This window comes from Staurois parvus, unplaced genomic scaffold (genome assembly GCF_062004578.1).
Source record: "Staurois parvus isolate SC_StPar_1 unplaced genomic scaffold, SC_StPar_1.0 ptg000021l, whole genome shotgun sequence".
Classification (NCBI taxonomy): Eukaryota; Metazoa; Chordata; class Amphibia; order Anura; family Ranidae; genus Staurois; species Staurois parvus.
Genome location: NW_028317817.1, coordinates 9,094,757 through 9,111,886, shown reverse-complemented (window position 1 = coordinate 9,111,886; position 17,130 = coordinate 9,094,757). Strand labels below are relative to the sequence as shown.

The 17,130-nt window shown below is 39.7% G+C and overlaps 1 protein-coding gene across 1 annotated transcript in view; it reads right to left on the bottom strand.

Annotated features, from left to right (window-relative positions):
- Positions 1-17,130, bottom strand: part of NEK10 (NIMA related kinase 10) — a 371,560-nt gene that overhangs the window by 57,222 nt on the left and 297,208 nt on the right. Inside the window, 1 exon segment of the mRNA XM_089691216.1 lies at positions 7,138-7,189. Coding sequence (XP_089547342.1) covers positions 7,138-7,189 — 52 coding nt within the window.

Below are 17,130 nucleotides of genomic sequence, written 5' to 3'. Positions count from 1 at the left end.
GTCTGCTTTCACCTGGTGGTCTGGCCAGTAGTACGCCTCCTATATTAGAGTGTCCCTACTCTGGATGAAGGAGCACAGGGGCAACTTTGGACAGCAGCATTGTCAGTCTGGAGGGAGGGGAGTGTTAGCTGTGCTTGCAAACTTCAACTTACAGTGAAGTTACACAAGCAGTTACAGTAACAGTTTTTTTTTCTTTTGGGATTAAGGTTTTACATGAATAAACCAAAGCTGATCATTGTAAGCACCCATCAGTGGTAAATGGTTTGTCTCAACTCTCTAAACTGCTACATTTTGCATCACAGCTTGTTCTGTTGAGAAACAGCATACTTACAAGTAGACATGTGCAATTTGTTTCGTTACGAATCAAAATTCACGTGAAATTCGGAAGACAATACTAATGAATTTCAATGAATCCGAAATAAATTCTAACGAAAGAACAAATTTAATTCACTTCATTTCGATTTTTGAAGCATCCAAAATAACGAATGATACAAATTAATTTTAATAGCCGGTTGTTAAGGAGTGGGCGGTCGCCTGGTCGACTCATCTGTTGTCAGTGGGATTTTTGCTGTTTGCAAAATACTAGGAAATATTTACTGGCATTAAAAAAATTGTTAAAGGGGCCAGGGTTGTGGGGAAGAGACTCTTTGTCTCCCTCATGCTGCATGCTCGAATAAGGGTCTTATATGGATTTTGGGAGTGACCCCACACCATTCCTTAAAAAAAGTAGGGGTCACCCCAATCCTCACCAGGTCCTTATTTGAGCTGGGAAAGGGGGGGGGGAGTGAGTGTGTCTTCCCCTTATGAACCATACCAGACCACATGTTCTCAACATGGAGGAGAGAAGGGCCTCTTTTCCACAACCCTGGCCCTTTTAACAAGGGGGGCCCCAGATCCCAGTCCCCCATGTGAATGAGTATGGAGTACATAGTACCCCTATTCATTCACCAAAAAATTGTGAAAAGTAAATAAAAACACTAACACCGTTTTTGACTAATCCTTTATTAAGAAAAAAAAAACATGTCCCCTGATGTAAATCCTGCATCAATAACACTGTAAACCGACCTGCACACAAAAAAAATCCCAGCGCCTGTCAAACAGTCCCATCAAGAGACACTCACTGAATGACACTCTCCCTTTGACCTCACTTGGAGACTTCACCAGGTAGCCCCGCCCCCATGTTTACTTAACAACAGGGGAAAAGAAGCTGCCATTTTGGCGATGGGCCTGGTCATTTTTTGCAAGTGGCAGGTATTTTTTGTTTTTTTCATGCGGGTTGGTGTTCATCATGATTGAGGCTTGATTTACATCGGGTGAACATGTTTTTTTTATAAAGGACCTGTCAAAAACCGCTTTTATTTACGTTGCCCATTTTTTTAGTGGTGCATAAGTAGGGAGTACTATGTACCCCATACCTATTCATATGGGGGGGGGTCTGGGGTCACTTGTTAAATGGCCTTGGTAAATGGGGCTTCCAGATTCCAATACATCACCCCTCACAACCACAGAGCCAGGTTGTGGGGAAGAGGCCCTTGTTCTCATCAACATGAGGACAAAGTACCTTTTGGGGGAGGGAGCCTCCCTCCCCCAAACACCCCACCCCATGTTGAGGGTATGTGGCCTGGTATGGTTCAGGAGGGGGGCCCCACGCCATTTTTTTTTTGGCATGGGGTTCCCCTTAAAATACATTCTGTCAGTGTGAACCTAGGCTAATATGTGTCACACTTTGTATTGGTATGATTGTCCAAAGTCAAAAGCAAGTCACATCAAAGTGGCAAGCAAATCACATCAAGGTCGCAAGCAAGTTGCAACAAAATCCCAAGTAAATTGCATTGAAGTCTGAAGCAAGTTGCCATAATAATATAAGGACATAACAAATGGATCTGAAAAATACAAATCAATTCAGAACGAATACATGAAACAAATTTCTAAAATGAATCATTCTAAAAAAACGAATTTGACAAAATGAAATTATGAAATTAATGACTTAATGAATGAATTGGAAACAAAACTATTTTTTTTCATCTTGCACATCTGTAGTTACTGGCAGAATTAACAGGTGAAAATAAAGGGAAAAAAAGCCTTACAAATAAATGAATTTAGCCAGCACATCTAGGAATTGGTAAGTTGCAATATATTAAATGTTTTCTTTTGGGTTTAATACCGCTTTAAGTAGAATTCCACTTCTGGATTAGGTTTAAAATCCCTTTTAAGGATATCTAGAGGTGTTCTGTCCCGCATATATTATTTTTGTTTTTGTTGCAGCATTATCTGTATCAGGTTACTATCAGGGGCAGACTGACCATTTGGAGACTCGGGTATTGCCCGTGGGCTCGGGGTCAGTAGGGGGCCCCATGAGATGCCCCAGGTACCTTTTTCATAGGCTTTTTTGAGTTTGGGCAAGGACACAGGGGGCCCCATGATCCCCTATTGCCCGGGGGCCCCATGAGTTGTCAGTCTGCCCCTGGTTACTATTGTTCTGTTGTATGCTGACATACAGGGCCACTGCAACTATGTGATTTGGTATCTCCCTCTGTCCTCCCCTCTTGTTTTGTACTGGTTAGTTCATTCCCAGCTAGGACTTTCTTGTTTCTTCCAAGTTCCCTCAGTCAGCTTTAGTTCTTTGCAGAGTCAGGATCAGTAATTAGTAAACTTCCTAAAGTTTAAAAGACAGAAAAAATGTCTTCTGTACTGCATCTATCTGAAATAACAGTGTTGAATTCAACTTTTGTGTCTTGTTAAGGAGTTAAGCTTCCTGTGGATAGTGCCAAGTCAGCAAGTGATTATACTGTCCAGGCAGACTGGGCTTATATTGATACATTAATGTATAAAGTTTAAAATATAAATTCTGTGTTTAAAACAAAATACTAAGAATACAGATTTCTAAACTCCACCACAAAGGACCACTCTGCGCACCATTTTTGTCTGTCCACCATTAGTGTTTGGTCCAGTCACTACATGCTTTTAGGTGCTAAAGAACACATACCCCAAACAGCCATAACATAAATGAACACTGACAGGTAAAGTGAATAACAATGATTATCTCATTACAATGGCATCTAAAAATGGGTGGGATACATTGGGCAGCAGGTAAATGTGTTCTCCTTGAAGTTGATGTTTTGAAAGCACAAAAAATGAGCAAGTGTAAGGATTTGAGTGACTTTGACAAGGGCCTTTTTGTATCAGCTAGAGTGATGACTGGGCCAGAGCATCTCCAAAACTGCAGCTCTTGTGGGATGTCCCTGGAAGGAAAGCTGGCAAACTGGTGTCAGGGTCATGAGTCGGCCAAGGCTTATCGGTGTACATAGGGAGTGAAGGCTGGCCTGTGTAGTCTGATCCAATAGAAGAGCTACGGTAGCTCAAATTATTGAAACGTTTAATGCTGGTTCCCACCAGGGGCGGACTGACAACTCATGGGGCCCCCGGACAATAAGGGATCATGGTGCCCCTGTGTTCTTGCTCACACTCAAACCACACCCAAAAAAGCCTATGAAAGGTACCAGGGGCTTCTCATGGGGCCCCCTACTGACCCTGGCCCTCGGGCAGTGCCTGAGTTCCCGAATGGTCAGTCCACCCCTGGTTCCCACAGAAAGTTGTCAGAACACAGAGTGCATCACAGTTTGCTGCACATGGGGCTGCAGAGCTGCAGACCAATCAGGGTGTCTATGCTGTCCATGGCAAACAGTGTAGTGGCACGTGAGCACATAAGCATCAGAACTGGAGCAATGGAAAAAGATGGCATTGTATGATGAATTCAAGAGTGGTTTCAGAACAGGAGTTTGAGGTGTTAACTTGCCTCCAAATTCTCCAGATTTCAATCCAATCGAGCATCTGTGGGATGTGCTAGAAAACCAAGTCCAATCCATGGAGGCCCCACCTCACAACCTACTGGACTTAAAAAATTTGCTACTGACAGCTTGATGCCAGATACCACAGCATACCCTCAGAGGTCTGATGGAGTCTACGCCCCGATTGGTTATGATGGTCATAATGATATGGCTGTTTAGTGTATATGACACTCTGGATTTCCATGACCTTGACTCTGCAAATTTTACTATATACACATCCTGTCTGTGATAAGTGCGGATATAATTCTTCTATTGATGAGACACTGTTGTCCCAAAAATGCAGGCAAGTCTTGAAAAACATGTTGACATTACAGATGTCAAATGTATTTATGAATGAGTAAAATCTAGAGAAGGTTGGACATACATATATTTGTTTTTATGCTATTGAGAGCATATGGTGCATGCCCTTACATTTTTAATGTATATATGACACTTGTAAAAATATACATTTTGTTTGTTTTTGTAAATAAATCTGTATATAGTTTTGTATCTTTTTGCATCTGTTGACCAGAAAGCCCAATGTTGGTTTTTGTTGGGTTTTTTTTTTAAGCCCCAGGCAGATTTCTAAAGCTCTTCTATCACTGTGCTTTTTGCTGTAACGTTTTCCTGTGCCTCAAAAAAGCACACTTCAAGGAATTAAATAAATCCCTAACAACAATTTTCTGGCACTATGACCCTTTAGAATGGCCTGTGTCAGATTAAAAAAATGCTTGCCATCTGTTTTGGTAACTTTACAAACACTTGTGGCAGATTCACGTTTACAAACTGCTAAATTAAAAAAATAATTACCTCCAGTTCATAGATAATGAAACTGGAGGTAATTAATACCTACTCTAAAGTAGGATACACACTATGAGAAAATCAGACAAACAGTCATCCGATTTTTCACAAAGGTGCATATCATGATGTAACCAACAATGGTATTAACTTGTATGAAATTTCTTGAAATACAAAGGCAAATGTTCTTTCTTGTATGCAATTTCTATGTTCGTTGCCATATTCTTCCGAGTCATTCTTTGCTTTTGATCATTTTTCTTTTTGATTATTTCTTTACGATTACTGTATATACTGAGCAAAAATCATACATTGTGTTTACATATAAAAAAAATTTTCTAGCTTGCACCTTTGTTTTTTTCTTTTCATCCAAACAGTCGAAATCGGCTGTTGAATAAACTATACTAACAATCAGATAATCAACCGATCGTTTCTCGTACAGAATTTTTCTTTCAGTTTCAGTGTGTACCCAGCTTAAGCTGGCGTACAGAGACAGGCAGATTTCCTGTCCCTGTACGCAGTGTAGTAGAGTGGCATACTGGCTGCCGCTACCCCCTCTACCTCTAGGGTAGCTGCTCAGAGCTGCTTATCTTTCTTCCTCTGCTTTAAAGCTCATATTTTAGAAAGGTAATAAAATCAGTGTGAATCTAAGTTTGTCAAAGGGAAGAAGTGTCTCAGAAAGTCCATGATGCCCCACAATGACCATATTGAAAATTTATTTTACTATGTGTCTCTTTTTTAGTGCAGGTTTGGTAAACACATATGGCCTGACAAAAGCTCTTCCCTCAGGGATTCTGATATCTAAAGACCAATTGTTTATAAGTTACACAAAAATGTGTAGATCTGAGTTGTGAGGGTGTAAGGGGAGAAAACTCTCAATACTAGGAGAAACTTACATAATTATGTACATTCTATTCTGCCAACCTACAGATACAGCTGGATTCTTGTTCTAACATTTAATATTGATTCAACCCTTCTCTGGCCTCTGCTCTGGGACCAGGAGCCAAAACCGACAGACTTGTTCCAGAATATGGGGAATAAGGTGACTCCCAAAGCTGTAGGTCATATACTGAATGCATCTAAAAATATGTTCTGTCTCTATCGGCCTTAGTAGACCCAATGACTGTATAAACAGTAACTTTTATTCAATACTTCAGAGCATGTCTTTTTACTAAATAGCTTAGTCTTCAAACTGGAAAATGAAATATTTGCAATTATGATCATGAAGAATTACACAATATATTCAAATAATAAAATATATATGATTATTTCATTAAAATATCTTTGACATTAAAAATTATACCAATAAAAAGTTGTAATGATGTATAAAGTGCAGTTATACATAGCAACCAATCAGAAACTAACTTATCATGATTGGACTATAAGGCGAAGACCAGTTAGAGGCAAAGTTGCTGTACTTTATACATCAGTGGTCTTTATACTACCTTACTGATTAAATTTGTTTTCCACTTATATTTATTAAAAGTCTTTATATAACACTTGTAAACATCAATGTGCCATACTGCAAAGCTGAAGTACCATTTGACACATTGCAAACTGACAAGTGTTACTGTACAGATCAATAGATTTTAATCAAAAGTGTATGCAAGGTTGTAAACCTAAAAGTATGATAAATTACCACAGCTATCCAAATTCTTAATATTGATTTTAGCTTTGTAATGAACTGTTTTAATATATATTACATTAGAAAATAGGAATTGTAAAGTTAATACATCCAGCTGGAGACCTGTGACCATGATGCATTGCTACTGACAATAGTTATCTATGGTAATAGGTGAATGGTACATCTATCCTAAGCTGCACTGTGCGAACAAATGTTTGCAGAGCAGGTGATGAAGGATTCCTGAAATCTTACTTACACATTTATTTCTTGTTTTGCATTTTAAAAAGAAAATTTCCATGTGCAAAATAAAAATATTGCAAATATAAGCAAAACTGAATCAAGAAACACTGTCTCACTTATGTGATATACGTTTTTACATAAAGGAGATTGCAATCCTTATTGCAAAATGGATCTGCATTAGGAGTTATTGGGTAATTCTTGGTTTAAAAACAATGAAATATGCATAAATGTTTCAGGAAAATGACTAAAATACAAGGCACAGAGCTCTTAGATAGCCTCTAATATCCATATATTTCAGTAGAGTTGGACAGAAAATAGTGCATAGTTGCTTTAACAATTATTTGCCTAATTTCCCCCATCAAACGTTTCTTTGTATTTATGCACTTTGCTGTCTGCATTTCCCCTTTGCTGATGTTTGCCTAACTACTGATTTGCTGTTCTTCAATGGGAAATTTGGGTCTCAGTAAAGTTAGTATACAGGGAATATATAATATTGCAAATATTACATTCAGCATTTGAAATATTGCCATTTTCAAATGGTGGCTCGCTGATTTTATCTGATTTACCAGTGATTCCTGAGACCAATGGGTAAACTAAAAAAAAAATAAAATAAGTTATTCATCTGCAACTATTGTGTGAGATCATACATACCTTGCATGAGATAGGTCTCCCCTAGGAGCACTAGAACTTCGCTTAAGTGTACCTTGGGAAACACATATTTATTATTAATTATACTTACATTTCTGCATAAAGTAACAGAATATACTTATATCCATAACAGTTGAAATATTTAATGAAAGTTTATTGTACAATAGTTGCATTTGATAATTGCACACATCTTTCGCTGTTTAAGAAAGTTCCATATCAGTGAAAGCATATAAAATATTGAAAAGATCAGCACAGTTTTATTTTCTGCATGTTTCAGCATTTTCATTCTTAGCTTCATGCACAAAGTTTCACCCATAATATTATTCATCAAGCCATTTTAACCCTTTTTTTTACAATAATTTCCTTCTTATTACCCAAATCACTTTACTGAAAAATTACTGTCATTCTCTGCCATGTTAAACCACAAGCTATTTTACCGCTGCTTTGCTAGAAATGTCCAAATTTCACATTAAATCCCATAATGCATTGCTTTAATAACAACCAGATAGGCCAGAAAAAAAGAAATATACTACAAATGGAAATATAGTATATAATCAGCTTTCTTCTGCTTTTGCTGGAGGAACATGAATCCTAAAATGGCTGTTATTACATCATTTGATTTATCTTTGTTTTAATATGTATTACTTTAGTTTTAAACCAGGCTGCAAAAAGTAAATAGGGAGTAAACTGTAGACTCTGTAGATATCTAGCAGTGAATGGTGATTTAAATGAAAAACAAGATATTCTTTTAAAACTGGATGTTCCTAAAATGACTTAATACAACCAAATATGAAAAATATGTATTTTTTATTGTAATAATTTGGATGGAAATAATTGTATCGGTAAAATATCACATTTTGAAAAGCTAATTTTTATTTAAAAGGTGCTTGTTTGTTAGTACCGTGCAGAACCTCCAACTGCGTGGACCAGGTTACTATCTGTGGTCTGGGTGATTTCCAAAGACTTTTCCAACATTGTTGGCTCTACTGACAGTTATCAGAATCAACGTAGAGACACTTGCTTTTTGGATTACACTGTTCAACAGGTAAAAAGTTTTGGGCATAAAATTAGCTAATCTTACATAATTTTGGGGTGCTGAAAACGAAAATGACCCTAAAAAATGTTGATTGGCTCTAGTTTCCATGATATATTCACCCATCTAATGACGTAAGCCATTCAAAATTATGATGCAACTTCAGCTGCATATTGCGCAATTGATACTGGTGACCAATAGAAAATTGCATGTATACTGAGATGATGCAATATTAGCCTTTAATTGCATCACTTTACTGCATAAAAGCTGCAGTATCTGTAGCTGATTGTAGTTCGACAGCGTCTTTACATTTTGTTTTATGCTTATATAGGCTACTCAGTAATGCCTCGAACTTGTGTGAATAAAGAAGATAATTTCTACTATATCTGCGGTGAAATAACTTTTATCTCACAAAAAAGGAGGATAACAGGAATGATTAAGAAAGCCTACAACTTGTATTTTGGCTGCAAGATAGGAGACCAGGACAAGAGCTGGGCACCACATATATGCTGCAATTCTTGTGGGACAGCACTGGAGCAATGGTTGAATGGAAAAAGGCATCTATGCCTTTCGCTGTGCCAATGATTTGGAGAGAGCCAACAGATCATGTTAGTAATTGTTACTTTTGTATGGTGCCTCCAACAAAAGGGCTAAATAAGAAGAAAAAGTTATCTGTGCACTATCCAAATATTCCATCGGCAATACGTCCAGTTCCTCATGGAGAGGGGCTACCAATTCCTAAAGCACCAGAATCCTTCGTGGTTGAGTCAAGTGAGGAAGAACCTGAAGCGTGTAGTCATCAACCATCAACCTCACATGACCCAGACTTTCTTCCATCCACATCCACTGAACCACACCTCATTACACAAGTGGAATTGAGCGATCTTATCAGAGACCTGGATCTTCCGAAGAACAAGGCAGAGCTTTTGGGGTCAAGACTACAACAGTGGAATCTCCTAGCAAGTGATGTTCGTACGTCTTTCTACCGTCATCGTCAGAAAGATCTGATCCCATTCTTCGTCCAGGAAGGTGATATTGCTGTATGTAACAATGTTCATGGTTTAATCTCAGCCATCGGCGTATGCTATGATCCCGATGAGTGGAGGCTGTTCATTGATGCTTCAAAGGCGAGTCTTAAAGCTGTTTTGCTCCATAATGGCAATCAGCTGCCGTCAGTTCCAGTTGCTTACGCAGTTTCAATGAAAGAAACGTATGAAAACTTGAAAGACCTTTTAAGGTGCATCAACTATGATGAACATCAATGGTCGATTTGTGGTGACCTGAAGGTGATTGCTATCCTACTTGGACTTCAAGGTGGATATACTAAGTACTGCTGCTTCCTCTGTGAGTGGGACAGTCGTGCGAGAGAAATGCACTATGCCAAAAGAGACTGGCCATTACGCCAGTCATTGCAGCCTGGAGAAAAAATGTTAACTATCCAGCACTTGTAGACAGCAATAAGATCTTATTACCTCCATTACACATCAAGTTGGGATTAATGAAAAACTTTGTTAAGGCAATGGACAAGAATAAAGCAGGTTTCAAGTACCTGATTAGCAAATTTCCAGCACTTAGTGCTGCAAAAATAAATGAAGGAGTCTTTGTTGGGCCACAGATTCGTAAACTTATTCATGATGATGAGTTTCTTTCTCTGTTGCGTGGAAAGGAAAAGGCTGCCTGGACAGCATTTGTATCAGTGACATCAAATTTTCTTGGAAACAATAAAACACCAGACTACAAGAAAGTGGTAGAAAAACTCATCCAGACTTACAGAAATCTGGGTTGCAACATGTCTCTAAAAATTCATTTTCTACATTCGAATCTGGATTTTTTCCCACCAAACTGTGGAGCAGTGAGTGATGAACACGGAGAGCGCTTCCATCAAGACATTGCAGCTATGGAAAGAAGATATCAAGGTAAATGGAGCCCATCAATGCTTGCTGACTATTGCTGGACAGTTGTAAGAGATAGCCCTTTCCTCGAATACAAGAGAAAAGCCAAGAGAAGCAAAACCGACACAAACTGAAGACAAAACTAGTGAGAATCCTAAGTATTAAAATGATTCAACTTAGCTTATGGCTATAATTTTTCCTGGTAATCCTATGCAATATATTATGCCATTTAGGCTTTGTTATGTAGTCAATATCACTTGCTTTATATTTGTGGAAAGACATTTATCTATATAATTACTGTGCATTATGTAGTCATTACGCCTATAGTAGAAAACTTTCCGTTTACAGAAAAACTAGAGCCAATTGACAAATTTCATTGTTATATTTGAACTCAGAATGTGAAATTCATTAAGAAATGGATCCTTTTGTTTCCAAAACTGGCAAAAAATAAAAATTTGTTGAACAGTGTTATTAGTGTTCCATGGTGACAGGTGCTTCATTGTTTTCTTAACGTAATTAAGTATGACCTTGCTGAAAACATTGGAGTCTCTACAAGGCTAACTGACTTTATCTCAGTTTTCAAAAGGAACCTGTCAGGACAGATATATAGGTGCTACGTGGTTGGCTACTACATCTGCTTCTCAGTAAACCTTGGGCAGCCCTTTGCTAACCTGGCTCCCAGGGCTTAAAATTTCAAATCCTGAGCTACTAGCCAGGCCTTAAGCGTTAATCGCCACCAACAAACACACACAAACACAGACACCTGTACACACACACACAGACATGTACATACACACACAGATACATGTACATACACACAAACACACACACGTACGTGCACACACAAACAGCGACACCTGTACACACACACAGACATGTACATACATATACACAAACATGTACACACACGCACAGAGATACATGTATACACACATACAGACACATGTATACACACACAGGCACGTACAGACACGCATACACACAGATACATGTACATACACAGAAATACACATGCGCAGACACATGTACATACATACACAGACACATGTACATACATACACAGACACATGTACGTACATACAAACACACACATGTACATGCACACACACACAGACACGTACACTCACACATACATGTACATACACGCAGACAAATGTACAGATACACACATGTACATGCATACACAGACACATACGCATGTACACACACGCACGCATGCTGTTAAGTGCTCTCTCCTCTCCCCTGAAGCCACCATTGGCTGACATAGAGTATCATGTGACCAGAGTGAGCTGAAATTAGGTAGGCACAAACACACACACACACCTATAAAAAGTTGCAGTACTTCGTTGTTCACTCACAGATCCGGGTACTGCACTCTAGGGGGAAGCAGAGAGCACAGCACACACTCCTTCCTTTGCTTTCACTGCGCTCAGCTATTGAGCAGTCTGATGGCTCCCAGTGCCAATGACAGATCCGGCCTGAGCTCCGAGCCTGCTCAGCAAGACGGCCCTGGGGGACACACTCGCCCCCACCATAATTTCCACTCGCCATTGGCGAGCAGGCGAGTGGAAATTTCAAGGCCTGCTCTAGACTACCAATTAGTTTTTGTCACTTTCTTTCAGAGTTGTTACATACATAACCCTACCCAAGATGAGTAAGTTGGTAGAATCCAAATGCAGCCTCAGAACAACTAAAGAGGAAATAACACGTGCCCATGCACCCCAAATGTAGCCTCAGAACAACTAAAGAGGAAATAGTATGCAACCATGCGCCCAAATTAAGAGGCACGTAAACAGATGCCAGAAGCCTAGCTAATAAAATGGAAGGCCTGGAGCTGTTAATATACGAGGAGGATTTCAACTTTGTAGGAATATCAGAAGCTCAGTTTGACAGCTCACATGACTGGCTAGCAACTGTTCAGGGGTATTCCTTATATCAGAGGGACAAAGAGTGTAGAAGAGGGGGAGGGGTGTGCCTGTATATCAAGAATAATTTGCTAGTGAACGTGAACGACGACATTGCTAATGGGGTGAGGGAGAAGGCAGAATCCTTCTGGCTGGAGGCCCAAAGGAACAAACACATGGGAAAGTAATGGGCGTATGCTATAAGCCCCCAAACTTGAAGGAGGAGGAAGAGTCTGATCTTCTATCACAGTTAGGAATGATGGCGAGGCAGGGCAATGTTATTATCCCGGGGGATATCAATTGTCCAGATATCAACTAGGCAGAAGGAACTTCTCACTCATTTAACCACTTTCTGACCACATAACGTAGTTATACAATGGCAAAATAGCTCTCCTGCACCAGATCATGTAACTAGTACATGATCCGGCACTTCCAGACAGGGTGTGTGAGCATGCACCGCCTGCAATACGGCTGTGCTGTGATTACACACAGCACAAGCCGATCAGCAGGTGCCGCCCAATGGATGACTGCAGGCAGATTGTCTGCTGCAATATCGCAGTCCCGCTACAAGTCGCTAATCGCCGCCATTACTAGTATAAAAAAAAAAATTCCAGTATATATACCATAGTTTGTAGATGGTATAACCAATCAATATACGCTTAGAGGGATTTTTTTTACCAAAAATATGTAGCAGAATACATATTGGTTTTAATTATGAAGTAATTTGATTTTTTTTTTATTTTTTGTAATGGGTATATTTTATAGCAGAAAGTAAAAAATATTTTTCCCCTAAATTTTCTTTAATTTTTTTCATTTACAGTGCAAAAAAAAAAAGTGATGATCAAATACCACTTGCTTTAAGAACATATTAAATAAAGGTATTTGCCAGTGCAGTCCAATGGGCAACAAATATAAAAGAGTGAAGGTTAAGCTTGAATGGCTAAACGTTAAGGTAAAATGCATAATAAAGAATATTAATAAATAAAAACATTAAAAATGCATATAAAAAGTATAAAAGAATAAAAATTAAAAATATAAGACCAAGAGAGCATTGTTGGCATTCCAACACTACAAGGAATGGAATAAAAATGTAAGCGTGCAATCAAGGCAGCTAAAATAGACCATGAAAGGCACACAGCGGAGGAGAGTAAATAAAAAAAATTCAAAAATGTTTTTTAAATATAATAATAGCAAGAAAGCAAGGTAAGATCATATTGGCCTCATAAACGATAATCAGGGGAAGTTGATTACAAAGGACAAGGCAGGGGCGGACTGACAACTCATGGGGCCCCCGGGCAATAGGGGATCATGGGGCCCCCCAGGCAATAGGGGATCATGGGGCCCCTGGGCAATAGGGGATCATGGGGCCCCTGTGTCCTCGCCCACACTCAAACCACACCCAAAAAAGCCTATGAAAGGTACCAGGGGCATCTCATGGAGCCCCTTACTGACCCCAAGCCCGAGTTTCCAAATGGTCAGTCTGCCCCTGGGACAAGGAAAAGGCATCTCTACTAAATTCAATCTTCTCCTCAGTTTTTACAAAGGAAAAGGAAGGGTATAGTAATCGAGACTCTAAAGTTCGTAACACATCACAGAATGTACCCTTTTGGCTAACAGAAGCCAGCATCAGAAACAGACTTGAAAAACTTAACACAAATAAATCACCAGAACTTGATGGCTTACATCCGAGAGTTTTTAACCCCTTCTCGCCGACCTACGCATATATGTGGCCTCATGGAAGTGGGCCATTATAGGTTGGACGGATATATGTATGTCTGTCTTTGTGCTGGGAGTGCACTGCACAGCACATTCCCTGCGCAGAGACGGGGGCTCTCATCAGAGTTCCAGGTCCCAATCGTTAATGTGAGACCTTGAACTCCTGGTTCCAGATCACCTGATCGCACTAATAGCATCTGATTGGCTATCACAGTGATAAGTCACTGTCAGGGCTCCCGGGTATGACCAGAGGTTTGTGACTGACGCAGGGAAACGCAGGCTTTATAAACAATATAATTTATTGAAGACTAACAATACAAACATAAACGCAGTGCAATACTAAAACATAACACAGTGCAAACGAACCAAACCAAACCACCCACAGATAACAAAACATACAATGCAAGCATCGTCAGGCAGGCCGGGTCAATAACAGGAGGTCAGAACGTATAGGGTTAAGCAGGAGAATGGTCAGACAAAGCCAGGGATCAGAGCAGGAGAATGGTCAGACAAAGCCAGGGATCAGAGCAGGAGAATGGTCAGACAAAGCCAGGGATCAGAGCAAGAGAATGGTCAGACAAAGCCAGGGATCAGAGCAGGAGAATGGTCAGACAAAGCCAGGGATCAGAGCAGGAGAATGGTCAGACAAAGCTAGGGATCAGAGCAGGAGAATGGTCAGACAAGCCAGGGATCAGAGCAGGATCAGCAACGAATCAGACAGGAGCAGGAACAGGAACAGGGTAGCAGGAACAGGATACAGGGCCCAGGAGAAACACACACCAAGGCAGAGTCTGCAGGTCTGGCCATCCCTTAAATACACCAGTATAAGCAGTTTCAGGTGTTTGGCTGGCTGCAAGGTTGAGTCTCTGATTGCTGGGAGCACCCGCTGGCCAGCCCTGGTACTGCAGCCCATAAGGCAGGTGAGTCCCACCATTGCTGGCCAGTCCATTCCTGACAGTCACTGTATAATCCACCCCTGTGTATTCTTTCTCTTTGAATAGAGAACATTGATAGTATGTAAATTATTAGAGCGCATGATAAGGGACTGTATCCAAGAATTTGCTGATGAAAACAGAATTGTTAGTAGCAATCAGCATGGATTTTGCAAAAGCATTCAATAAAGCATAAATTGAAATTGAATTCTGTTGGCATGGACCATAGGGTATGTACCTTGATAGAAAACAGCGGTGCGTTCAAAGGGTAGTGGTAAATAGCGAGTACTCAAGGCTCTGTCCTGCGACCAACTCTCGCAAACGTCATCTAGCTCTCACTCTCACATATGTCACCCTGTGACCCTATAGGAGGCTTCTACTTTTACTAAAATAGTAGATGCTATTCTAACTCATTAAAGTATGTCTTTTTTAATAACTTTTGGGTAAAACTTATTCTGGTGGAAGGTATTGTATTCTTCAAGGTAACATGCATAACAAACCCTTATCAAAAGTGAATGTGTATTCTCCTGACAGGAATCAACGTACCTTTCATTTTAAAATGTTACTTAAAGTAGTTGTAAACCCTTATCTATACCCAGTAAAGTGACTAGTCTCAGGTGATACACAGAGATGAAACACATCCTCCTACATAAGTTGTAGTCAGTTGTTCTGTGTAAAGGAATTTGTCACAGACTCACAAAGCGGGGGCTGAGAGTTGCAGTTACACACTGTACAAGAGCTCTGAAAGCTGATTGGAGGAAAGGGACACACCCCCACTCACATAGCACACAGGAACAGAGCTGAGGATGTCAATAAGCTAGAGATCCCTCCTCTGTCACCATTTTTCTCTTGGTGTCAGGAAAACTTGTCAGTGATTCATGGTGATAACAGAGGAACTAGACAGCAGACAGAAATGACACTTGGAGAGAGGCAAATAAATGCTATAGAAAAATGTTTTGTTCAGATTTGATGTCTGAGGTTAATTACCACTTTAAATTGGATTTTCTGAGTTTAATTCCCAAATGTCTGCATTTTATCTCAAGTTCAAAACAAAATTTCTCTGGATCAATGTTGGGTATAGGATTGTGTATATGAAGGTTTCTATTGGTGTGTTCCTTCTTTTTCTTTTGGTTGAACTAAATGGGCTTGACTTTTTTCAACTTGGGTAACTATGTAACTTCATTAAGGGAAAAGTGAGTTCTGCTTTTTGCACCAAGAAAATGGAATTTAAGGAGAAATTCAAAAAGGGTCAAGGGACAGTATCATAGTCAAAGTCTGTAAAGTGTCCCTCTATTCTGAACTGGAGAGTAGCTTTTTAATTGATCCGATAAAGTAGTTGTGGAGAAAGCTTTTTTTATTCTCATGGCAGAGATTATATAAGATTGGTAACAGAGTCCATGCCATGCTGACAAGACACCTCAATGATATCAAACAACATAAGTATTCTCTTTGCAAGGGAGGATAGGCTCTAGGGCACCCAGTTTGCTCAGGTCTTAGCAGAGTTTTATAGAGGCATACTTATAACTTCCCTCCCAGAACACAAGCCTATCCCTCTTATTGTCCAAGATTTCACATCTAGCTACTTACCTGTCAACTTTAGACTCAAATTTCTTAAATCACACATTAGAGGTGACAAAAAAGCATCACGTATTTATAATATCTACTGTATGTCACCTGTCTTTTTAACCGGTGGGGTTGATTTACTAAAGACAAATTGGATATTCACTTTGCAAAGGGATTTTCACTTTGCAAGAGAATTTTTTGGGGTGAAACTCTGCTCACTCCATTTATTCAGTCATGAACAAACAAAAAATGGGAATGTTGATTTACCTGTAGATGCCTTATTTTGGAGTACAGTACAGGCCACAGGACTCATATTCATAGACCACATGCAGAATAGTGTCAGGTGACTGGACACTGGCAAAAAACTTACTAGGGTCAAATCTAGAGTGTGCTCCTATAACCCCACTCTCTCCTTGAGAATCCAGGTTTTGTGCAAGCACCAAGGAGATAAAAAGACACAGAGGGGAGGGGCATTTGTCCTGTACTATACATGTAAGGAATTTATATGTAAATCAAAATTCCTTCAAGTTTAATCATACCATACAGGACATGTGCCTTGTATTCATTGACCATGTGACATACCCAAGCAATAAACTGAGGTGTTGGCAGCAACATAGCAAACAGAACTACCAACAGGCCCACAAGAAAACAAGGGTAAAAGAACCCAAACAAAACACTTAAATAATAGCTTGAAGAAGCTTAAGGGTTTAGGGCAGGCTTGGTGGACTTGAAAGTCCAGGGCTTAGAGCAAAAAGAAGTTTTAAGCTGTGGCTTTAAAGTGTTGCTAAACCCACAACAGTAAAATCAGTCTGTATATGCAATAAAGCATGCTTGTTATACTCACTGTGGAACCTAAGGGGTTAATCCTCTGCATTATGTAAAAAATGCTGTTTGATCCAGTCTCCCCTGCCCCTCCTCTTGTTGAAATGACCACCTGATACAGACTGAATCCGTAG